The sequence below is a fragment of the Euprymna scolopes genome, chromosome 19, assembly GCF_053919585.1.
Source record: "Euprymna scolopes isolate OS-2025 chromosome 19, ASM5391958v1, whole genome shotgun sequence".
In the NCBI taxonomy this organism is placed as follows: Eukaryota; Metazoa; Mollusca; class Cephalopoda; order Sepiida; family Sepiolidae; genus Euprymna; species Euprymna scolopes.
In genome coordinates, this window is record NC_136500.1 from 138,439 (window position 1) to 164,943 (window position 26,505).

At 35.4% G+C, this 26,505-nt stretch overlaps 1 protein-coding gene across 2 annotated transcripts in view; it reads left to right on the forward strand.

The window, feature by feature from the left end:
- Positions 1 to 291: 291 nt before the first annotated feature.
- The window catches only part of LOC145303397 (proline-rich protein 5-like), a 493,349-nt gene continuing 467,135 nt past the window's right edge, over positions 292 to 26,505 (forward strand). For both annotated transcript variants that reach the window (XM_080144706.1, XM_080144707.1), the window contains exon 1: positions 292 to 475. In XM_080144706.1, the coding sequence (XP_080000832.1) occupies positions 432 to 475 (44 nt within the window). In that variant the 5' untranslated portion in view covers positions 292 to 431. The remainder of the gene's footprint in view (positions 476 to 26,505) is intronic.

The window sequence follows — 26,505 nt, forward strand, 5'->3', positions numbered from 1 at the left end:
TAGGTATTTATTATGAATATAAGTGGAATTATTTATTAAATCAGTGCAAAAAACTTGCAAAAGCTAAAGAAAATAATTTCTATTGTTGGTGAGAACAAGCGTACAACACATACGTACGCGCCCTGAACACAAACCCCCAAATGTATCATATCTCTACACAATGATGGATCTTGAGGATATAACCCACTCACAATAAAAACGACAATAATAACGGAATGCAATTATATATCAATAACAGACTAAAATTCCAGTAATAACAAAAAAAAAAAAAAAAATCCACGAGCACTTTCAAAAAACAAAACTACAAAAACAACAAAGACGTAGGACTATTTTAAACGACATAAACTGTAGTAAAAAAAATTGTTGTTTTTGCTTTCGTTCATTCATGAACTCGTAAGGCAGGGACACAGAAGAATTTATATTATTCTATTATGTCATTTTTACCGCAGGATAAAAAATATACCGGTGGAAAAAGGTAAGTTACAATATTCAAATATTTTATTTTGTTGGTGTATTTATCAGTTTACTGTTCAAGTACACCATCGCGTACGTCACATTCTTAACAAGAACTCAACTGTACACATACGCGCGTGTATATATATATATATATATATATATATATATATATATATATATATATATATATATATATATATAGACACTTGGTGACACAGACTGAAAACATTACCTCCACCCCATTCGTTTTAATTCCGGTTAATAAAAACGGAGAACACTTTAATAGAAAGCGCGTATTCGAGGATCCACCATAAGTCTAACAATTCGCTACAGTAATAAAACGCAGATGCCTGTGTGTAGCTTAATTGCCATAAATATATTTTCATTAACTACTATCTAGTTCCATTAATGTATTGAGCAATATAGAAGTAGATACTGACAACCTATACACAATATATTTTATCACCTTATAATATTAGGTGTATACATGGAACAATAATATAATAATATATATATATATATATATATATATATATATATATATATATATAAACTTTCCCACATCAATAAAGTGTGTGTGTGTGTGTGTGTGTGTGTGTGTGTGTGTGTGTGTGTGTGTGTGTGTGTTGTCCACGAGCTTATTTCATCATCTTACAACTAATCAGTGTGGGTAAACTTAATGAGATTGGAACAACTCTCTAAGATGTTAGCAAACACAATATATATTGAAAAAGGTAAATAATGAAAATAAAATTGGAAAAATTATAATATTCATTGATCCATCGGAGATATGCTCTGTTCACCAGGAAAATAAACATTATTAAAAAAACTAATGCGTAACTGGTTAGCATAAATTTGGAAATACATAATATATATATATATATATATATATATATATATATATATATATATATATATATATATATATATATATATATATATATATGAGAAACTTACAGAAACTTAAGAGGAATTTTTAACAGAATAGCAAATAAAAAAATTAGCTAGTCAATCAATTAATTCAAAATAAAAAAAAGTTTTTGTTTATACTCTCATGAAAAGATTATGGTCTAGGCTCGACTTTCGTGAGCGAAACTCGAGTCGGGGAATTTCAGTCTGCAGCTTTCATAATTTGTGTGAACTGCAGCCTTGTCTAATTGTTGAAATAATTATATATATATATATATATATATATATATATATATATATATAATGTGTGTATATATCCATGTTTATATAAATATATGCATTACATGTGCATAGATACACATGTATATATTCATCAAAACATGCAGACACGCACATCTATACATACAAATAAATGCACATATACATTTTATATATATATATATATATATATATATGTATAGATGTGCGTGTCTGCATGTTTTGATGAATATATACATGTGTATCTATGCACATGTAATGCATATATTTATATAAACATGGATATATACACACATTATATATATATATATATATATATATATAATTATTTCAACAATTAGACAAGGCTGCAGTTCACACAAATTATGAAAGCTGCAGACTGAAATTCCCCGACTCGAGTTTCGCTCACGAAAGTCGAGCCTAGACCATAATCTTTTCATGAGAGTATAAACAAAAACTTTTTTTTATTTTGAATTAATTGATTGACTAGCTAATTTTTTTATTTGCTATTCTGTTAAAAATTCCTCTTAAGTTTCTGTAAGTTTCTCATATATATATATATATATATATATATATATATATATATATATATATATATATATATATGTGTGTCTGTGTGTGTGTCTGTGTACATTTCCCTTCGCAATAACTCTGTCAATTTTCAGTCTAAAGACTCGAAATTTGATATACAGGGTACTGATATTTGGGAAAATCGATATGATCGCTTTTTTGCCAGAAATTTGGCGATTTAGTTCAACGATCTGACCTTTGAGAACTCTACCAAACTCCTCCGACAAATTTTGGTCTACGCACTTGAAATTTTAGATATAGGTTCCTTGGACATGGATCTAACTTAATAACTTGATTTGCGCCCAAAACAATAAATTTTAAGGGGTCATAATAGGGGTCAAAGTTTTTTAAAAAATTGACCTCTGCGGTCGCTTCCAAATTACTCAGCAATTTCTGGTCTAAATATTTGAAATTTTACATAAAGGGTATTCAGAGATAAGGCAATCTTTTTCATCAGTTTGCGTCGAAAATTTTTAGTTACCAATATATAAATGTATGTATGTCTGTTTGTGTTTCTGCCTTACACTTTCAATAGATGCGACGGAATTTACCAAGATCAGTATCGTTTTAAAGTTCGACCTTTCATACGACAAATATCGAAAAATTGGCTAAAAACATTTAATATCTTCCCCTTCAACTAGGCACCTTTCTACATGGGTGGGGGTCACTTTTTTCGCCGATATTTTTGAAAGTTATCCTCTCATTTAGATTGTCAAGCCTTAATTTTTTAAAATGTCGCTTCCGGTTTGGCGGTGGTCGTAACAGCATAAACGTTAGGTTTTACCCCGTTCTTTTCCTACTTTGCGGTACGGGTTCGAGCCTGCCTTCCTACTACCACTTTTTTCTTTTTTTGCTCAACATGCACATCCAAACACCCGGGCAACGCCGGGCTGAAATGCTAGTATATATATATATATATATATATATATATATATATATATATATATATATATATATATTTATGTATATACTAGCATATATACTTGCCATATATATATATATATATATATATACTAGCATATATACTTGCCATATATATATATATATATATATATATATATATATACTAGCATATATACTTGCCATATATATATATATATATATATATATATATATTCTTGCCATATATATATATTTATATATATATATATACTTGCCATATATATATACTTGCCATATATATATATATACATATATATATATATATATACAGAGTGTCCGTAAAGTTACTATACAGTCTTACAAGTTACTATACTGACACCCTGTAATATATTAACAGTATAGTAAGATATTGTATTAAAATATTTATTTGTAACAAAAGAAATAAAAAGAAATAACACCTTTATGCTTATAAAAATTTCAAAAAATACACATGTTACATCCGAAAAGACTGTAACAATCAAGGCAAACAATTTCTATGGCAAATATTCAAATTGGAGTCCTTCAGCTCCAATACATTCTCGACAACGTGACACCACACTCTGACAAATTTTGGTGCACAAGTCACGAGCAATATTAACTATTAATACAAATATAATACAATAAAACAATAAGACTGTATAGTAACTTTACGGACACCCTGTATATATATATATATATATATATATATATATATATATATACTTGCAGGAAGATTCGACATCGCCTGGGATTACATGAGGATCCACGAATGTTCCATATTTTCAATACTTTTATTGCAATCGAAATCAGTGAAACTGCCCTTTTTCAACCAAATCAAATAATTGGCTACTCTAGTCGGGTATCCTCTGTTTTGCGCCTGAATGAAGCTTCTCGTTCCTCCTTGCAGTGATTTAGTCTAAGAACATTATAGTCTAGGTTGTACTGTAGAGAAATACTACTGTTGATTTTATAAATTTTTATAATCGCTTGAATTAATGTTTAAAATGCAAAAGTCAAGTATCATGGTTCAATTTCATTTTAAGTAGAAACATTCATATCGAACTCAACCCTGACTTATAAAAAAAACCTTACTGCTGATTTTATACACAGGGCCCTTCTGCTTGTGCGCTGATAAAACTTATCACATTCACTTGTGATGTTAGACTCTATAAGGGTGTAAACTTTTGTCAAAATTAAATTGTTCCTAATTTAATCGGATATTTTCCATTATCGATTTTCGATACCATTTGGAGACATTCCGATACAAAACGTCTCTAAGAATACTCTCAAACAAATATAAAGTACATTTCCAAAATTGGACAAGCTGTTTCGAAGTCAATAAAGTCTAACTTCAAACAATGCTCATCTGGAACCGTAGAGACTCAAAGCCCCTATCCATTGCGCCACGAGCTCCGAAGAGCGATCAAGGATGGATTTTATGATCTTATAAATCCAATTTTGTGTTCTGATCTGATCTTCCATTGTCGGGTCCGAACCGAACGGTATTTTTTTAAAACCTTTTAGATGAGACCTCATAATTTGTGCATTTAATCATCTGAAGAAGGCCAGTGAATGCGTTGGCAGAAACATGGTGAAACAACAACTATGAAGATGAGGATAACAGCCCTAAAAAAGAATGAATCCACAAGTTATGAAGCCTCATCGCAAACAATTCAAAAACTATATTTTGCTTGAGATAAAATTGATATAGCGAAGAAAATATTGATAAAAGGATATAGAGACTTGTTGAAGTTTGCAAAATCATACCAATAAAAAAGTTTTACTTATTATATTTATATGCACCCTTCCGAAAAGAAACACAATTAAATTCAAACCCCGCGAGGAGACATTATTATGTGGCATCGTATTTGATTTTTCAGATTCAGCTATGTTTCTAAAGTTTCGTATTTAAGTTCAAATTAAAAGCAAGAAGTCATTCACACGCACTAAGAGGTGCTATTCGCAGAATATTAATAATAAAACACTTTAAATTTAATCAGATTCATTAGTCCACCAAAAGATTTTAACATAATTTACGAAACTTAAATTACCAACTATCAACAATGTACATCTTTTCTCTCGTAAATAAACGTTTGCATTAAATTTACGTAGTCCTTTAATTTTTTTCCTCCTAAGCTTATTAAAATATTTATTATTTCATTACTTAACACCAAGCAAAAGCATTATTAATTAATATTCCTGATTTACTTGCAGTAAATTAATTAATCCTATTAAACAAAACAAGTTGGATAAATTCTTTTTCCTAGAGTTCTCACCCTTATTACACTTAAAATTCTATTTCTTAACAATTATATAAGATATATACCTAACCGCTTCAAAAATTTGAATTATTTTACATGTTCTATTACTCAAACTCTCCAATTAAATATAAAATTACATTAATAGTTCAACGGGAAAAATAATTCACATTCGAAATCAAAAAAAAGGTAACATTACTGCGTAAAATTTCATTATCCTTATCCCGTCTCATCGCGAAAACATTGTATATGTTTACAATTGCTGTGTCTATTATTATCTAGGTTTATTATTAATTATTATTTATTATTTGTTAACTTATCTTTATTTATTTATTTGATTTATCTATCTATTCATCTATATATATAGAGATAAGTACACACACACATATATATGTATATATATATATATATATATATATATATATATATATAATTAAGTGTTTCCTTTTCAGATTAAATATGTTTTTAACTCTTTTTCAAAGTGTTTCTTAAACATATTTTATTAACTATTTGCTCTTATATATATATATATATATATATATATATATATATATATATATATATATATATATATATATATATAATAGTAAGTTCTAAAATATATATGGCGATTAAGCTAAACAGAATATTCCGCGTTTCATCCATGCTAGGATTCATCAGGTTTATGCGAGGATTTTGTGGTTGTCTCGTGTTTTTATATACGCACGTTCTATTGAGTTTTTAGTTAGCCAATCAGCTTTCTAGTTTCAATAGCACCCTTCCTAATCAGCCAATGAGCAGGCACTTAGAGGACAAAGGCCCGGTTGACCTCTAGTTAACCCGTTCCTTTGTGTGTGCTGTTTTGTTGGGGAGCGTAGATATCTAGTGCTCTCATCTATTTTAAACCTAGGTTAAATGTGTTTTTATGTCAGTTTATATATTTATATGTATATATGCACGCACACACATACACACACTCACACACACACACATATATATATATCATAATTTATGTATAAGTGTGTGTATTTTATTTGTTTATTTTCTATTGTTATTGTTAGTTTTAAAATTATTTTGTATCGCTATCCTAAAGTAAAGTTTATCCTGTGAACACAGTTGTTCGCTATTTCTCTCCTACAGTTTAATAGATGTTGGGGTTCTTTAAAGTATAGATAGCAAATTTTTTATGAAGGCATAATCTACATGGACCATCTAGGTATCTACATGTATTTGCTTGTCTTACTATTTTCCATTTGACTACCGGCGAATGTCCGCTTTCTTTGAGTTCCCAGTATTTGTTTGCTAGAGTTGTTTTCATTCGATGATATTTTTTATTTTTTGATGTACGTTTGTGGTCATAATATCGCGTTTTGAAATTTAAGGATGTCATACATACGTAATATTTCTTGTAATTCGGGTTTTCTTTCGCAAATATTGTGGCCTGGTAAACTATGCTTTTGGTTGGACATTTATTTTGAAGTGGGTAAAATGTGCGGGTTCTGCAGTTGCATTTATCATGTTCATTATTAGTATCTTTATTTTTATTTTTATTTATTTTTTTTTACACAGTGATCACCATTTATCAAGGCCCGGAAGCCACTCAGGGATAAGGGTTATTGCAAGTGCATTACGTTAGTGTGGAGATTTGATGAAGTGTTTACTTAAGGGGGAGGTTCATTAGGAATTTGTTAACATTGTACTTGAAGACATCCAAGTTGTAGTCCGGTGGGAAACAGGCAGACGGAACAGAGTTCCACAGGCGTGCAGTTCTAAGAAAGAAGCTTTGTTCATGGAATCCGCGTTTTGATTTAGGCACAGATATAGAGTGGGGGAAATTTTTCACAGCGGATTCAGCTAGACGGGTGTTTTTCGTGAAAGATTGGCGAGGGGGAACCAGGGATTGGAGCGCAGACGAGCATCTGCCATGGAAATAACGATAAAACAAGGACAGGCTCGCAACGTCTCTTCTGTGGGAGAGAGGCTGCAGGGTAGAGAAAAGGGCATCCCCCACTAAGCCACGAAGTCTATTTTGTACTCTGTCAAGGCAGGATAGGCTGTTTTTAGCAGATCCTGCCCAGATATGGCAACAGTATTCCATCCTTGGACGTACTTGGCTTTTATATAGATAGAGAATTGTATCACTAGTGAGATATCTTCTGGAGCGGTAGAAGGATCCCACCATCTTTCCAGCGACCTTGGAAACAGATTTGATGTACGTGTTCCATTTCAGATCAGGAGTAAAGGTCAAACCCAGAAGCTTGTCAAAACACGGGGCCTCACCCAGACGAGAGCCATCCATCACAATTGATGCCAGCTGGAGATCAGAGCGTTGATGATGTAAGGATAGGAGTTTGGTTTTGGATGCATTGAAGGTAACCAGCCACATCTTCCCCCACTTAACCACGCGCTCGAGATCAGAGGAGAGAGAATCAGAGAGAACTTTGTCATTTACAGCCTTTGATGTGTTGCCGTAGATGGTCGTGTCATCAGCATAGATGTCAACGAAAGATTTAAGTATGTGTTTAGGGAGGTCATTGATGTAGATTGACCCCTGAGGGACTCCAGCATTTATATTGCAGGCATCCAATTTTTGTCCATCTACCACTAATCTTATGAGCCTATCGGAGAGAAATGATTTAATGATTGAGAAAACATTTCCAGTTATACCGTAGCTAGAAATCTTGTGAAGTAGACCCTTATGCCATACCTTGTCAAAGGCCTTTGATATGTCAAGAGCAATTGCCCTAGAAAAGAAGCCTTTGTCAAGAGATTCACTAATCCTGTGGGATATAACCGTCAGCACATCTGCGGTAGATCTTGCAGAGCGGAAACCATATTGTGTGTCACTAAGAAGGTTATTCCTGCTGAGGTGGTTGACTATTTCTCTATTTAATATGGATTCCAGCAACTTACTCATAACACACAGGAGACTTATAGGTCTGTACTGAGAGGGAGATGACTTATCACCTGAATTCTTAAATACAGGGCAAACTGATGAGGTTTTCCAGGGAGTCGGAAAGCACTTCTCCTTAAGGCAGCGCTTAAATAGTTTCGTAAGTATGGGAGCAAGTTCTGGTTGAAGCTTTTTTAACACTATAATTGGGATGCCGTCAGGGCCAGTTGCTTTACTGGAATCTAGGTTCTTTATTAGCTTGGCGACCTCATGCACGGATATTTGTATGTTACCTAGCTTGTTCTGTGTTATAGGAGGAAATATGGGGAGTTGATGGCTTTCGTCGCATAGGGAGAATTAGCTGCAAAGTTCTTGGCAAATAGTTTGGCCTTGTCTGACGCTGACGAGATGACCTCTGGTCCATTGATAATAGTTGGGATAGAACGCACACTTCTGTTCAGGATCCTATTTGTTATTTGCCAAAACTGGTGGGATCCAAGCCGCTGATCAGCTACCTTGGATTTAACAGACTGGGCATATAGCTCTCTTGCATTTTTGTATTACTCTTTTACAGTGGTTGCTGGCAGACCTGAAAGCAGCTTTAGTCTCAGTGCATCTATTACGTTGGTAGCTATGGAAAAAGTGATTTCTGTGCGCGATAGCAGCAGCACATTCTGGGGAGAACCATGGCTGGCTGTTAGGTTTTTGTTGGAATTTTTTAGATGGTATGAATTGGTCTATGCCTACAATTAACCATTCGCTCAGATCTGTTACTATAGAGGACACTTTTTTTTTAAACATGGAGTGCAGAGGTAAATCAGATATGAATGTACGGAAGCAATCCCAGTCAGCCATAGTGTATCGGTATACAGTACGGTGGAGGGGTATGTCTGGGGACTTCCTACATTTCGTTTTTATCTTAACTGATACGACGGAGTGGTCGGAGGATCCTAGAGGAGAATGAACGGAACATGAACATAGCTCAGGGGAAGTTGAGAGAAAAAGGTCTAAGAGGCTTGCATATTGACCGGGTGTATCGGGCACACGGGTGGGTTCGCGAACAATCTGAGTGAGGTCATAAACAATGGCGAAATTATGACAAAACCTCCCCTCATCATCTCTCTTATTTGAATGGGTCAGCCATTCCACGTTATGGACGTTGAAGTCACCACATATGTGGATGTTAGCCGAGGGATGTGAAGTCAGTATGTGGTCTATTTTCTCAGATATGCTCTTAAAGATAGTAACTCCGCTGTTGTGGGGCCTATAGAGGGCAAATATAAATGTAGTGGTGTTAGCAAGTACAACCCTGAAGCACATATAGGATAAATTAGGATCTACTCTAGAGATATCCCTGCCACACGGGAAGCCATCCTTAATGTAGGCACATATTCCATGCCCATGGCGATCTTGAGGGTCAGATTTAGCTGTTAAATTTGAGTTTCCGTTAATTATGAACTCATCAAGGGAAGTGGTCGGCCCTATTCCAGTTTCCAGTTGTTTCTGTATCTCTGCTTAAGCGTCGAGCTAATAGATTGGATGTAAATATAATAACTATAAAGTTTTAGTAAGTCTACTGAAAATCTTGTGTTTATAAAAAAAAGTGTTCGATGAGCAAACAGAGCGTGATTATAATAGTGGAATATGTAAAGCACAGGATCATCTTCTTGAATTTGTTCTTGTGATGTGACCTGAAAATGCGGTGTCTCTGAAAATAGGCACTGCAGAAATATGTTTGTAAATATGTAGCCAATAATGTTTTTATAAATAAACATAATACATGTATAAAAATATATATATATAATAAACATAGTATATATAGATATATAAATTATATATAAACACACACATACATATATATATATATGTATGTATATATATATATATATATACTAGTTAAATGCGTCCCAATACTGAAGGGAATAAATCAGTTGACAATAATAATTTATTATTTACTTTTGTCAATTTATTTTTTATATTTTGATTTATGCACATTTCGCAACTCGTAACGAAAATATTCTTTAGTTACATAGGCTGCCCTTCAGAGATGATTTTTGATTAATCAAAACACGCACACTATTCAAAAGAAGACCAAAAAGCACACTATTCAAAAGCAGAACAAAAAGCAGGTGAACAAGAAAAATGAGAATAACGATGTGTTAAAAAATTTAAAGATGATAATCAAATAATAATGTACCCTCAAAATATGAAAGACATATATTGTAAAAATATATTTTACATAAACTTCATATATATATATATATATATATATATATATATATATATATATATATATATATATTAAGCCCCCCACTTTGGGTAGAGTACTGTCGTAAATAATCTCACCCGCTACTTAATTGGCTGAAAATGTGAAGCTCGTTGTTTGTTTGTTTACGAACAGGCGATTTGAGCACTATAAAAGTGGTGGCGTGTGTCTATTTAAATAGACATTCCGACGAGTTATTTACGGGCGTCAATTCCATAGTCGAGTGAGAGAACTGCCGACTGTCAACACGACGGTTCTAGGTTCAGTCCTTGGCTTGGGAGACATGCTGGTCTAGCGGCACTGATACAACGAAAAAGGACTGTATGTCGATGACTATAAATATATTTTAAGCCCCCCCCCCTCTTTGGGTAGAGCACTGCCGTAAATAATCTCACCCGCTACTTAATTTGCTGAAAATGCGAAGCTCGTTGTTTGTTTGTTTACGCACAGGCGATTTGAGCACTATAAAAGTGGTGGCGGGTGTCTATTTAAATAGACATTCTGACGAGTTATTTACGGGCATCGATTCCATGGTCGAGTGGGAGAACTGCCGACTGTCAATACGACGGTTCTAGGTTCAATCCTTGGTTTGGGAGAGATGCTAGTCTAGCGGCACTGATGAGTTGTGATACAACGAAACAGGACTGTATGTCGATGACTACAAATATATATATATATATATATATATATATATATATATATATATATATATATATATGAATATCTCACTAGTGTGTCAACCTACTAAACCATGATCTTTTTTTCCTCGCGGTCGTATAGTTTTTCTTTGAAACAAATAAACGTTTTTTAGTTTCTTTTACACACGATCTTCTTTTTTTCTTCAAGTTTAATTTTCGCATTTATCGCTCGTCTCCCTAACACCATTTTCTTGTTAACGAGGGTCGAGGTTAACTGGATGTTTGGCCCATCGTTGATCAATTACTCTTCACTGCTACCACCGTTTTATAAAACCAATCTTTCCAATGATTTCCACTTATGCAAATCGTTTTTCAATATTTTTCAGAAATGTCCTTAGCGTTTCTTCAATTGCTAGAATTAGAGAAATTTTCTTCGTTTTCCATATTTCCTTCGTCCTTTCGGCAAATTTGCATAGATTTCCTACCTTCTTGATTTTCATTATATGAATTACTGCGATGGCAAAATCTACAAATGTCATTTTTTCCATTCTATTGATTAGTATCATGTCTGGTATTCTTGCTTGAGTTTGTTTGTCCGTTTATATCCCGATTTTAGATGATCCTGTTCTTTACATTTTTTTGCTACTAGCTCTATTTTGTGTCTACATCATTTGTCAGCATCTTCAAAGTGCATAAATTATATTTAACTGTCGCCTCTACGCAGTCGTGCATGTCTTATATCTCTAATCGCATATATTTATCTTTTATCAGGTTTTATCTATTTTCGATTTTATTCTGTACGTTCTGTTGCGTTATTGTGTGCGTCTGTCAGTAGCCATTCTGTTTCTCTGCTGAAGTGTCCTTTTCATGGTTATATTCGGGTATTTTCGTGGAACTCCTTTTTGGTTAATCTTACAAATCGTCTATGTAACTATTTCTCTTTCTATGTTTCTTTTATTGTTTTTTTTTTCAGCTTTACTGCTCCACGTGTGGTTTTAATTTTGCCAGTGTGGCTGTAATCAGCTTTTTTTGTACTTTCGATTATGCAAATTTTTCTATTTCTTTTATTACATTATTAACCAGTCTCCTTGCCCTTTCTTCCTCTTTTACATAACTTTGCTCAGTGGCTCCTTCGGATGTAGTGTATTGTGCATTGTCCTTAGTTTTTAGTGTTTGGTCCAGGTGCCTTAGTTTTTCTTTTTCCCCAATCTATTCTTGTTTTTCTCATGTATTTTCTTCCAATGTTTGCTTTTATTCCTGTTGACTTGACGGTGTCCATTTTCAGAATTCCCTATATGACATGATTGTCAGGCATCTTCCTTATTGATCGCTTGAAAATTTCTGTCTTCTTTTTTTTCAAGTTTTCCATTTTTCATCCAAGTAACGTACTCTTTTTCATTCATTCTGAGTGTATTTATTAGATTTATAGCTCATTTAGTTTGTAAATAGTTGAAATCATTCTTATACATGAGTTGGTTTATTTTGTCTTAAATGTATATGAATTTCTACCTGGAATTTCTCCACCTGATTATATTGTTGAGTTGCACCATCTCTATGAAAAAAAAGTATCGGAGCTTCCCTAGAAAATACATATGTATTCTCATCTCTGCAAGGTGCTGTCTTCCAGCTGTCTTCTATCTGTCTGTTTCAGTCTCTACGTTCCCATTGTGTTCTCCATAAAGTTGATATGTCAACTATTTTTCAGATATTTTGTAGATTCAATTATCCATGACTTAAGGATTGTTTCGTAAACTTTCTTGTAATCAATTTTTCGATTTTTTAACTCCTTCAAAATTAGGTGAAGTATACCAGTATAATTGTCTCCTTCAAGTATCCTTTCTGTTCAACTGGAAGCAGGTCATAATAATACGTTTAAAAATACGAGTAAAAATCGTACGGTTGTAGTCTGTCAAGTTAAAGTTTAAAAGCCGATATCACATATATTTGTTAAATACACGAATCATACGTGGATACTTTATTCTACAATGTATGTTGAATCATATACGGACAAATCCACTACCAAATTGCATAGTTTTTTTTAACAAATGCCCTCCAGTTTTTTAAATATACATATGCTTGAAATTAACGGTTGAAGTCTTAAGAGTTTTTGCTTTTCACAACTGACTGGCGAAAGAAGAAAGGTCGTTTGAAAGGTGAAAAGGGGGGGAAATAAACATATATATATTAATGCGTCCCTCTGGGTGTTCTAATATAGAAGGCAGTGAAGTTCCAGTTTTCTATATAAAATTGCTTTTGTTTATATTTTTCCAACGCATTATATATATATATATGTGTGTGTGTGTGTGTGTGTGTGTGTGTGTGTGTGTGTGTGTGCGTGTGTAAATGAGTTAAATCACTTATTAAAATAGTGAGATGATATTTTCAAGACACTCCTAGCCAAAAAGGTAAAGCTCAATATATAAAAATATAGCAAACTATAAGTTTAAGGCTTAAAGTAAAATTCTTTAGATTAAAATATACATAAATATATATTAAAGTTAAGAATGTACTTTAAAACAAGAAATATATGGAAAATAATTATTGCCTAAGATGTATGATATCCTTTGTCTATGACTTTCCTTAAAATAACTTTCAACTTTTAAATAACTTTTAAACTTTCTTTAAATAACTTTTTCAATATGTGTGCTGATGAGCAAAATATATGTTTATTCATAGCTGACAATTTTGCTAATTGCATTTCATATCCTCTGATGGTATAAGCACTTATCGAAAATCCATGGATTAAAGAAATAAATATAATTTTTTTTCGTATATTCCTTATATTAAAGAATAATTCTTAACCTGAATATATTTTATGTATATTTTAATCTACAGAATTTAACTTTAATACTTAAACACACACACACACACACACACACACACACACACACACACACACACACACATATATATATATATATATATATATATATATATATATATATATATATATATATGCGCGTGTTTGTGAAAAAAAGAGGTCATCTATAGCGCCCCAACGACAACCGCTACGGAGCAGGTGAAGTTTAAGGTGAAGAAAGCCTGTCTATTGGTGTTGTTTCCCACTACAATCGCCGTTTTCAAGTTCAATGCAAACAAATTCTTTTTTATACGTCTTCTTAAATAGTCAAATTTCAACTATCGTACCAATCATCACAATGTTGTCTCATCGTCTACTAGACAAAATTATTAACTCTTATCTTCGAATGGCATTTTGACATTGATAAGTGATGACCCATGAGCGAAAAAAAAACATTTCAGTGTTACTGTGCACTACAATGGAATCACAATTAAAATCAAATTTTAATTTCAATTGGGCGACGTACGCTTCTCTTCTCCAATAATCTCTTTCTAATCTAAGAGACATTGCTAATCTTTCTCTATTCTATCAATATCTTAATGTTCGACTGAACTTCAATCTATAATTCGTCCCTATGAAACTTTCACAGCAAAAACTCGTTTAATTATAACCAATGGCAATATTTTCTTTTCACTCTTTATGTACCTAGAAATAAACGGATTTTCTATAAACAAAGTTTATTTCTTAAAACTTCCCGTCTATGGACCACAATACCAAGGGACTGAATCCCGACTGACTACAACATTGCTGTTTTTAGTCCAATGTAAACACACCCTCTTAAATAATTTCTAACCAGTTACAACCATCATTACAAATCTACCTTACAAACCCAATAAAACTTATTCTCACAAATCTCGAGGTTCCACTTTCCATGGTAATCTGAGTGATTTTCTATTGCTCAGAGAGGAAAAACATTATTTTGTTTTTAGGCTTTTGGGGCTTTTTGCGAATCATTGTCTTCGAAGATTCAAGACACGCATGAAAAGCTTGATGTTTTGGATAAATGAAGAAACGGCCATAAAACAAATCTATTGAAAAATAAATGTACAGTCATTTGAATGTTTTTCTATTATCTATTTATTATCGCTCTGTAATTATGACTTAATATCTATTGAGCTTAATTATTAAAGGTTTGACTATAGATATATATCGTTGTCGTCCTTATCATCATCATAATCATCGTCGTCGTCATCAATATCATCATCATCAAAGCGATCAAACGTGTTAAGTATAAAATTAAATCGTATAAATACATTAGAATTATTCTTGTTTAAACTATGTTTAATACGCACAATAAGTTTTCTGTCTTCATTGAATTTAAGGATAAAAGCAGAATCACACATGCGACTAGATTATTTAAGTGGTGTATGCATTATTGTAAAATATCAATGTTATTGTTTTTTTAGTTAGATAAGCATGTTTTATTTCTATTAAAATGATAAATTATTTCTAAGGTAATGTGGTTTGATGTTGACAGAGACGTTGAATCTGCAATGTGAAATCATATTAAAACCATGACAGGCGGAATTTCAAAGATAAAATGATTATACATGGTGACCCAAAAAAAACGGGCACCAACTCTAATTAGCCCCCGTTTCTTAGTGTTTTGTCCGAATGAAATGAAACTTTGGTCATAACTAGTTTATTATATTCAAAACATCACATCAAAACACTAGGGTATTTGGCCTTTTTTTCTCCGTTCTACAGCATATCTTCTAGATGGCCTCAATTTAGCACCGTACATTTTATGAGGCGCAGCACGAAGTTGTCAATGACGTTTTACAGACCGAATTGGTAATTGCTCTCATCTCCCTGATGGCTTCCTTGAGTTCCCTGATGGTTCTGGGTTTCCCTACGTTGACTCTGTCCTTAAGATAGCTCCAAAGAAAAAAATCTAGGGGGCTTAGGTCCGGGCTATGGAGTGCCCACTAAAAATCAGTCTTGAGACTGATCACTCGGCCTTCGAAGTTCTCTTTTTGACAATCTCTGGACAGGTTGTAGGTATGAGAACTTTCTCCGTCCTGCTGGGACCAGAATTTGCTCATGAGCGACGGGTAGATGGTCTGAAGCTAACTTTTGAAGGTTTTGAGGACTTCCACATATCGCTCCTTGGTGACTGTCACTGATGCGCCAGATTCTTCGATGAAGATTGGTCCGATTATGCCTCTGGCCGAGATCGCAGCCCACACCGTGGTCTTAGGAGAGTGCAGGGGATTGGTGGCTACTTCATTGGGTCTTAAGGACCCCCAGAAGACATTTGTCCTGGAGTTCGCCGTTCCATCTAGATGGAAGTAGAAGTCATCTGAGGTCCAAAGGAGGCTAAGGAAACTTGGTGTCTCCTCGATCTTCTCGATCATCTTGAATGCCATAGCCCTCTTCTGCTTCTTGTCTGAGGATGTAAGGGTCTGCAGCGTCTGTATTCTGTATGGGTAAGCCTTGATATCGTTCACGAGCACTCTCCTGGAAGCCTCACGGGACATACCGAGGGACTGACTTCGCTTACGCACAAAGCGTTTCGGACTCTGCTGTTCGTCCCGAGTGGATTGGACGATTCTCTCTGGCAGTGTTGAGGTTTTCCACGGTTCTATACTTCTCGAAGTGATCCACCCAGTTCTGAATTCTGCTTTTGGATGGAGCCTTTTCACATTCGAACTGACGCATGAAAGTGTCCCGGGTTTTCTTAAACGAGCCTGTCTTGTAGTAAAATTTAACACAGTGTATTCTTTGTCCCAGCTCCCACTGGGGTCTTGGTGTACTCACCGTCGTTGATTCTGCCATGTCCTGTAAAATAAGGGTAATCGGTGAATAAATAATGGAGATATCACATAAAGTGTACACGGGGCCCGTTTCTTTTGGGTCACCCTGGATAATTGCAGTCATAGTGTCTTTATCCTGGGAGGTGTCTATATTATGGTGTATATATTAAGTAAATTATTATAAAATTGGAAAGACCTGTGGAAATTCCACATGGGACTCATTTATATGCAATATATTGATGTTGGCATTCTGCAGACTGTCAGTGTAAATGGAGACGCTTCGATATTATTGTAGCTTTTTTGTTAAAACTGCAAAAGTATTTATCTAAGCTAGCACGAACGCCTGGCAAAGCCCGGTCGTAAAGTACGCTTAAATATGATATTTTAATTCTTGCAGATTTCATATGTATTATTATAGATTAATGCACGCATATAACCCACATATATGCATACATACATACACATTACATATACGCATATATACACATAGTTATACATACATAAACATAGAGTTAATGCACACATATAACCCACATATATGCATACATACATACACATTACATATACGCATATATACACATACTTATACATACATAAACATACACAAGACGATCATTGGCATACATTCATACATATATATATATATATAAACGCAAATATACATACATACACATACACACATACATATTTATAAACATAGACAAATATACATATATACATACACAATGAATAATACATATACATACGTATACAGACACACATGCATACATACAGAATACTTACATACACACACCTATACAAATACATACATATACACATACGTACACATATGCATATATATACATACACTTACCTACATATACATACACGTATATAAATATGCACTCATACACATATACATACATGCACATACCTACATACACACATATATGAATACATACACATACACATGCCTACATCTACATACATACATGCATAAATACACATACACACGCATATATACACGTGCACACACATGCATATATACACATACATACACACACAAACATATATACACATACATATATACATACATATACAGATAGATATACACACATATACATACACATGTACATAAACATACATACACCTATACATAAATATATACATAGATACATATAATGATGGCAGATCAATTATTACATGCTTCCAGAATTTCAGACCTGCACACGTCACAACTTTTCCATCGCAATAGGACCATTTTTTTATAGACAAATGCCTGAGGGAGTATCTATACCTGATGGTGTTACAGAATTTTAGCTTTGTACGACAGCTAAATCTCTCTCTCTCGGTTCAAAATGTTGACATCCAGCAACAAGCAAGAGCAAGATAGCCAGCAACAAGTCAAACTGCAGACCAGCTCAATGCGGGTACTGGTCTCCCGCTTTATGTTTTTTAACTCAGAGATTTGCTTCTCCTAGAGTGGTTGCCTTCACCACGGCTTACGGGAGCCCTCTCCACCCCACATACACATTCACAAATATCCGTGGGCTTAGAACTAATTTAGCTGATGTTGAAGCATTTCTCCTAACAAATACCCCGGATATCTTAGCACTAAGTGAGACTAACCTACACTCCTCCATCCCCTCTAACTACTTTAACATGCCTGGATATCTCCCACTCTGCCGTAAGGACTCTGACAGACATATGCACGGACTTGGAGTTTACATTCGTAATACCCTTCCCTTGACTAGAGAAACAAACCTAGAAACGGATGATCAAGCCTTTATGTGCTTTAGACTAATTATGCAACACAACATTAGCTACTTTTACTTTCTCTACCGCTCTCCCTCGACCCAAGACTGCACCATAATAAACAAAGTATCTGACAGCATAGACACAGCACTCTCCTTCGACACTAGCGCCCAAGTACATGTATTTGGTGACTTTAATGTCCATCACAAAAATTGGCTTGGATTCTCTACTTACACAGATGCAGCGGGCAGCGCAACTCATAGCTTCTCTATATCTCACTCCCTATCACAAATTGTCACTTTTCTAACCCGTTTCCCTGATCAGGAAGAACAACACGCATCACTTTTAGATCTGTTTTTGACCACAGTTCCTGATGATTGTATAACGAAAGCCGAGAGCCCACTTGGGAACGCTGATCATGCAGTGATAATGGTTGAAATCGCCCTAAACTCTAGACCCAAAACTGAAGAGCCAGTGCTCAAAACAACGAGATATTATAAAAAGGCTGACTGGGAAGCCATCAGAGATCTTATCAGAGACGCCCCATGGGGAAATATTTTTTCTCTTCCTGCAGAACAGTGTGCAAACGAGACCACTGAATGGTTCAAAACTGCAATCGAAGCGCATGTTCCCATGCGGAAATTCTATATCAAGCCCCACTCTCCTCAATGGTTTACTTCGACTTGCGCAACTGCCATTGCTCAAAGGCAGCATGCATTCCGCAGGTTTAACCGACATAAGTCCAGTTCAAACAGACAGAACTACATAAAAGCTAGAAGTAACGTTAAGAAAGAAATAGCGACAGCTAAGAGGGAATTTACGGAAACAACTAAAAAATGCATCGAAGCACAAAAACTAGGAACTCGTGACTTCTGGAAAATCTACAACAGTGTAGTAAATAATGGGCAATCAACAATTCCCCCACTAACCAAATATCACGAGGTTGTTTGCTCAGTAACCGAAAAGGCTAACATGCTTGCCAGTCGGTTTGCCTCAAACTCCACACTGGACCCTTCCAACCACTCCTACTTCAATTTCCTATGCGGACAGACGCCACGCTGGACGATCTGAAAATCACCCCTGCTAAGGTGCATGCTATCATAAAAAACCTTGACACTTCAAAAGCATGTGGACCCGATCTCATCCCAGCTGTGCTATTAAAAAAGTGCTCAGCCGAAATAGCTTCAATTCTCTCCAAACTCTACAACAAATGCCTTAATGAATCTTGCTTTCCGGGCTGTTGGAAAACTGCTTCTGTGGTACCAGTATTCAAGAATTCTGGCGAAAGAACTGACCCATTAAATTATCGCCCTATTAGCCTCCTCCCACTTTTTGCCAAAATATTTGAGACCATAATTAACCATGCTCTAGTCCAGCACCTTACAGATGCTAAACTTCTGACCGACCAACAATATGGATTAAGAACAAGGCCGTTTCACAGCAGACATCCTCACTGTAATCTCTGAACGCATATACCATTCACTGGACAAAGCGGGAGAGAGCAGAGCGGTAGCTCTAGATATATCTAAGGCTTTTGACAGGGTATGGCATGAGGGTCTCCTCAGGAAGATTAGATCATACGGTATCACTGGTAGAATACTTAACATAATTAAATCCTTCTTAGATAAGAGAAAAATCCAGATTGTCCTCGACGGTCGTACATCCAAACAATATGATATAAATGCGGGAGTGCCCCAGGGATCTATCCTTGGACCTCTACTGTTCCTGATATTCATAAATGACCTCCCCGACAAAATTGCCTCTGAGATGGGTATATATGGTGATGACACCACACTCTATAGCAGGCACGACAGGAAAACAAATGAACATATATCTAAAGTAATGGCAGAAACACTAGAGGATGACCTCCAATCAGTAGTGGAATGGGGACAAAAATGGATGGTCACATTCAATGCCGCCAAGACTAAACTGGTTTCATTCAATAATTACAAGAAACCTTCTCTACCACCTAGAGCAATGGCCAACGACTCTTTATCTGAGAGTACGTCTTTCAAGCTCCTTGGCCTAACGTTCACAGGAAACATGAGTTGGAACAATTACATCGAGGGCATTGCCAGGGCCGCTGCAAGGAAGGTGAGCTCTCTCTCTACCGTGCTAGAAAACTACTAACACCCGAAAGTATCCTGTACCTCTATAAGGCAATCATTCGCCCATGTATGGAGTATTGCTGTCATATTTGGGCTGGTGCATCGGCTACTAGTCTCTCGCTCCTTGACACGGTTCAAAAGAGAGTCGCAAATCTGATAGGCCCTAAACTGGCATCTAAGCTTCAGCGTCTGTCCCATCGACGAAACGTTGCATCCCTCTGCCTGTTCTACAAGTATTTTAATGGTGAATGCTCTGATGAACTGCAAGCACTTGTGCCCCACGACGTGAACACCCTCGACAGACCCGACAAGCTGCAAAATCCCACCCCCACACTGTAGAGATCCCTAGATGTAAAAGATCTTTCTACTCCGGTTGTTTCTTCCCCAGAACCGCTAGACTTTGGAATTCCATTCCAGGTCACTGCTTCCCCAACTGTACTGACATGCAGAAGTTCAAGTGCAACGTGAACCAACATCTTGCTGCCCAAATCCCTACATAGTACCCCAGTAGTTGTTTCCCCTGATAGTAGCCCCCTACACCAAAGTGGCAATGTGCCTTGTTTGGGGTGAAAATGTAATAAAAAATAAATAAATAAATAAATAAACACATGCGTACATACAGATGTACGCCAACATACGTATGCATGTGCACACACACAATCATAATCACGTAGAAGCACACATATACGCATATACACACATATGCATATACATACGTACACACACGTATACATGCAAAATACACATGGATAAACATTCCAAAAGTCATAAATAGTAAGTGATCAGCGACTGGACCGTTTTTGTCCCTTTTCTTTCCTGCTTCGATTTTTTTTTTTTTTTTTTTTTAAATAAAATGTTTGTTCCAGACTCACACTTCTGCAGCACATGACAATAATGTTGACAAACTCACACATAATTTTCCAAATAAATCAACGTACGAACCGACGAGAATACAGTCCAACTGAAAATGATTTTAAAAAAGAACAAGCGTCTTTATATATATATATATATATATATATATATATATATATATATATATATATATATATATATATATATATATATTCCACGTTGAAAATATTCAAAAGATTAGAATTATTGAATTCCAGCAAGGGTCGTCGATAGTGCTCAATGAAAGAGAGAAATTTTTTAATTTTTATTTTGTTAATGTAAATATAGTCATATCTTGCTACGATGTGCAGATCCTTTCGATTATTGATCTCATCAGGCAAACAAAATTTGAATATTCAAAATATGTAAAAACGTTTTTTCTTAATTTTAGAGGAGGAAATATTTTGCCATGTTTTACGTGTAGCATGATGTAACAATCTAAGCTTCCTATTTTTATTTCGCCCGAACGGAACAGAGTGGGATTGGAAATTACATTGTTATAATAACTGAACTTATCCATTTATGGTCGGAAAGTTTAATTTTTCTGTGGTAGATATTGACGGTGTGAGACCATAAGAACGCAAATTCTGTCACGAATGAGTGTCAGAAGCAGAGATATGTCATTGACTTCCTAACGAAAGTGCATTGAAAATGGCGTTGATTATGTGGAAAATAAATTGTGGAGTATAAAAAGCTGCTCATTTTAATGTTACAGCTCCCTCTTCGCAGCTCTTCAAATTTTTTAGTTAAAAAAAGCAATAAAATGTCCGATATGTTTAAAATCTAACCCATATGTCTTAGACTCCGAGTAAGCAAAATTTTATGAAATTTAATACTTTTTCTGGACTATACGCTCACCCTCAACCCAGGACTGTACCTTAATAAACAAAGAAAGTCTCTGACAGCATAGATATAGAAATCTCCCTCGATACTAGCGCATAAGTACATATATTTGGTGACTTCAATGTCCACCACAGTAACTGGTTTGGATTCTCTACTTAACCCGACGTGTTGCAAAGGGGTGGGGTCTTTTTAGGAGAGAGAAATATATCGGGTACATTTTAAAGAGAGACGGAGACTTGTAATACAATTGGATGATGGGAAAGATACAAGAAAGAGACATTTATACAGTTCTGTGAATGTTTCTTCTTTCTTCTTAACACATATATTAGGAGAGGGGTGAGTTATCTGTTCTTATAACAAAAAGAGGAGACAGTCATTACTTATAATAGAGAGGGGGGCACATTACTTAAGGATGGGGTTTATACAATGTTCAGTATCAAGATGAGTGTGGAAATAAAGTCATATAAATAAGATTTCACATTACCTTTGTTTTGGTAGAAAGACGACAACAAAGACAGCAGTTACAAAATATGATGTTTATTTTATTACTTCGGCCGGTTGCAATGATTTCACATCCAGGAATTCAAAAGTCACTACATGATTACAACTTCTAACCCTTCGCTTCCAATCTGATCTGAACTCGACTCTCTCCCTGTCTCACTAAAACTAGCCAACTATATTGAGAACTCGTCCCCCAGCCATGACGTCATGCACATGCCCAAGAATGTGCTCGTCTCACGTGGTCCTGAACTCATGTGGCTAAAACATGCACTGTTCACACATGTCTGCAGACGAGAATTATCTAACCTATTTTCGACCTGAACTATTTTCCAACATATTTAAATTTGCTATTGTTCGTTTTTCTAACTGACCTTGTTTCAATTCAATTTTCATAAAAAGAATTGAATCATCAAATTCCTTTTCAAACAAACATATCTGCTATTTATAATAAAACTAAACAATGGGAATTCCTTCCTGAATCTATTCCCGACCTCTTTCCGAACCTTGCTTTCCATGTTCGAATTCTCGGTCTATCCTATCTCATTTTTATTTATTTAATGTTTTTCTTACTTACAAGAAAAGGGGGCCTGTTCTTGTAACACGACGTAGCTGGCAACACAACACATAGTCTTCTTTATATCTCATTCCCTATCACAGACGGTTACATTTCCGACACGTTTCTCACACCAGCAAAATCAACATGCCTCACTTATAGATCTATTTCTGACCACGGTTCGTGATGATTGTATAACGAATGCCCACAGCCCACTCGGGAATGCTGATCACGCTGTAATAGTGGTAGAAATCGCCCTAAATTCTCGACCCAAAACTGAAGACTCACAGCTCAAAACATCGAGGTATTACAAAAAGTCTGACTGGGAAGCCATCAAGAATCTCATCAGAGATGCCCTAGAGGGAAATATCTTTTCTCTTCCAGCTGAATAGTGCGCAAACGAGACCACTGTATGGTTCAAAACTGCAATTGAAGCACATGTTCCCACACAGAAATTTTATAGGAAGCCCCACTCTCGACAATGGTTTACTTGTACTTGTGTAGCTGCCGTTACTCAAACGCAGCATGCGCACCGCAGATTTAACCGACATAAATCCAGTCCAAACAGACAGAAGTATATAGAAGCTAGAAGTAATTGTAAGGGAGAAATAGCGACAACTAAGACAGAATACACTGAAACCACCAGAAAACGCATTGAAGCATAGAAATTAGGAACCCGTGATTTTTGGAAAATCTACAACAGTGTAATAAATAATGGGCAGTCAACAGTTTCCCCACTATCAAACAATCATGAGGTTGCTTGCACGGCAACCGAGAAGGCTAACCTACTTGCCAGTCGGTTTGCTTCAAACTTCACATTGAATCCGGCACACCACTCCCTTCCTGACTTTTCTTTGTGGATAGACGCCACACTAGATCATTTGAAAATCACCCCTTCTCAGGTACATGGTAGCATAAAAAATCTAGACCCCACAAAAGCATGTGGGCCCGAACTTATCCCGGCTGTGCTATTAAAAAATGCTCTGTTGAGGTTGCTCCAGTTCTCTCCAAACTTTTCAACAAATGCCTTAACGAATCTTGCTTTTCTGGCTACTGGAAAACCGCTTCTGTTGTACCAGTTTTCAAGAATTCTGACAAAAGAACTGACACATTAAATTATCGCCTCATTAGCAGTCTCCCGCTTTTCGCCAAAATATTTGAGTCATTAATTAATCAAGCTCTAGTCCATCACCTTACAGCTGCTAAACTCCTGACCGACAAACAATGCGGATTTAGGTAAGCCCGTTCCACAGCAGATATCTTAACTGTAATCTCTGAACGTATATACCGTTCACTAGACAAAACAGGGGAGTAGAGCGGTAGCCATCAATATAGCTAAGGCTTTTGACAGGGTATGGTCTTCTGAGGAAAATTGGATAATATGGTATCACTGGAAGAATACATAATGTAATTAAATCCTTCTTAAGTAAGAGAAGAATCCAAGTTGTCCTCGACAGTTGTACATCTAAACAATCTGATATAAATGCGGGAGTACCTCCGGGTCTATCCTTGGCCCTTTATTATTTCTGATATCCATAAATGACCTCCTTGATAATATTGTTTCAGAGATGGGTATATTTGCTGATGACACCACTCTCTATAACAGGCACGACAGGAAAACAAATGAACACATATCAAAGGAAATGGCAGAAACAAGAGGATGACCTCAAATCTGTAATGGAATGGGAACAAAAATGGATGGTCACATTCAATGCTGCCAAGACTAAGCTTGTTTCCTTCAATAATTACAAGAAACCTTCTCTACCACCAATAGCAATGGCCAAGAACACATTACCCGAAAGTACTTCCTTTGAACTTCTCGGCCTAACGTTTATAGGGAACATGAACCGAAATAGATACATTGAGAGCATTGCCAAGGCTGCTGCGAAGAAGGTGGGATCTCTGTACCGTGCTAGAAAACTACTTACACCTGAAAGTATCCTGTACCTCTATAAAGCCACCATTCGCCCATTAATGGAGTACTGTTGTCACATTTGGGCTGGTACATCTGCTACTTGTCTCTTACTTCTGGACAGAGTCCAAAAGGAAGTCGCCAATCTGATAGGTGCTGAACTGTCATCTAAGCTTCAGCTTCTGTCCCATCGACGAAATGTTACATCCCTCTGCCTATTCTACAAGTACTTTAATCGTAAATGCTCTGACGAACTTAAAGCACTTGTACCTCCTCGACGTTAACACCCCCGACAAAGCCGACAAGCAGCCAAATTGTACCCCTTCACAGTAGAGATCTCTAAGTGTAAGAAAGCCTTCTACTCCAAAACTGCTAGACTTTGGAATTCCCTTCCGGGATTTTGCTTTCCCAACTGTATTGACATCCAGAATTTCAAGTGTAAAGTGAACAAACATCTTGTTACTCATCTCCCTTCATAATACCCTTGCAACTTATGTCCCCGATAGTAGCTCCCTACTTCAAAGTGGCACTGTGCCTTGTTTGGGGTGAAAATTAAATATAAAAAGTTCCAAATTTTAAGCATTTTCTACAATCAAAACCATATAATGACTTTTGATCACATTTTAAATAAATTCTCGACACACGGTTTAGTAAAATCATATTTTAACTTAAATCTTAATGGGACATAGAAGCAGTTAAAAAACCTTCTCTCTTGGAAATTAATGTTACCGTGAACAGGTATCTTATAAGATAACGACCGTAAAAGTTTTATTAATATACTATTGACAATTAGATCTCCTGTGAAAGTGCACTAAACTGGTAAGTTTAGCCAACGTTATGATGTCTATCCTATACAATGCCTTGTTTGAATGAACGAATTGTATCTAACTACATGTGATCTGAATAGCACGAGGTGAGAAACTGACACTCATTACGCACTGTTGTTCCTGTGTTTGTGTGTGTGTGTGTGTGTGTGTGTGTGTTCATTTACAGTTTTAGTTTCTTTTTTTTTAATAAAACGGTTATCTTATATTTTGCACTAATATTGTTGTTGGAATTTGAAATTTTATAAAGATATGAAACTTAAAAATATGCTTATTTTCTCTAAAAATGTCTTATCATTATTTTTATTATTACAACTAATACTACTACTACTTACATTATTATTATTATTATCATTATTATTATTATTATTATTATTATTATTATTATTATTATTA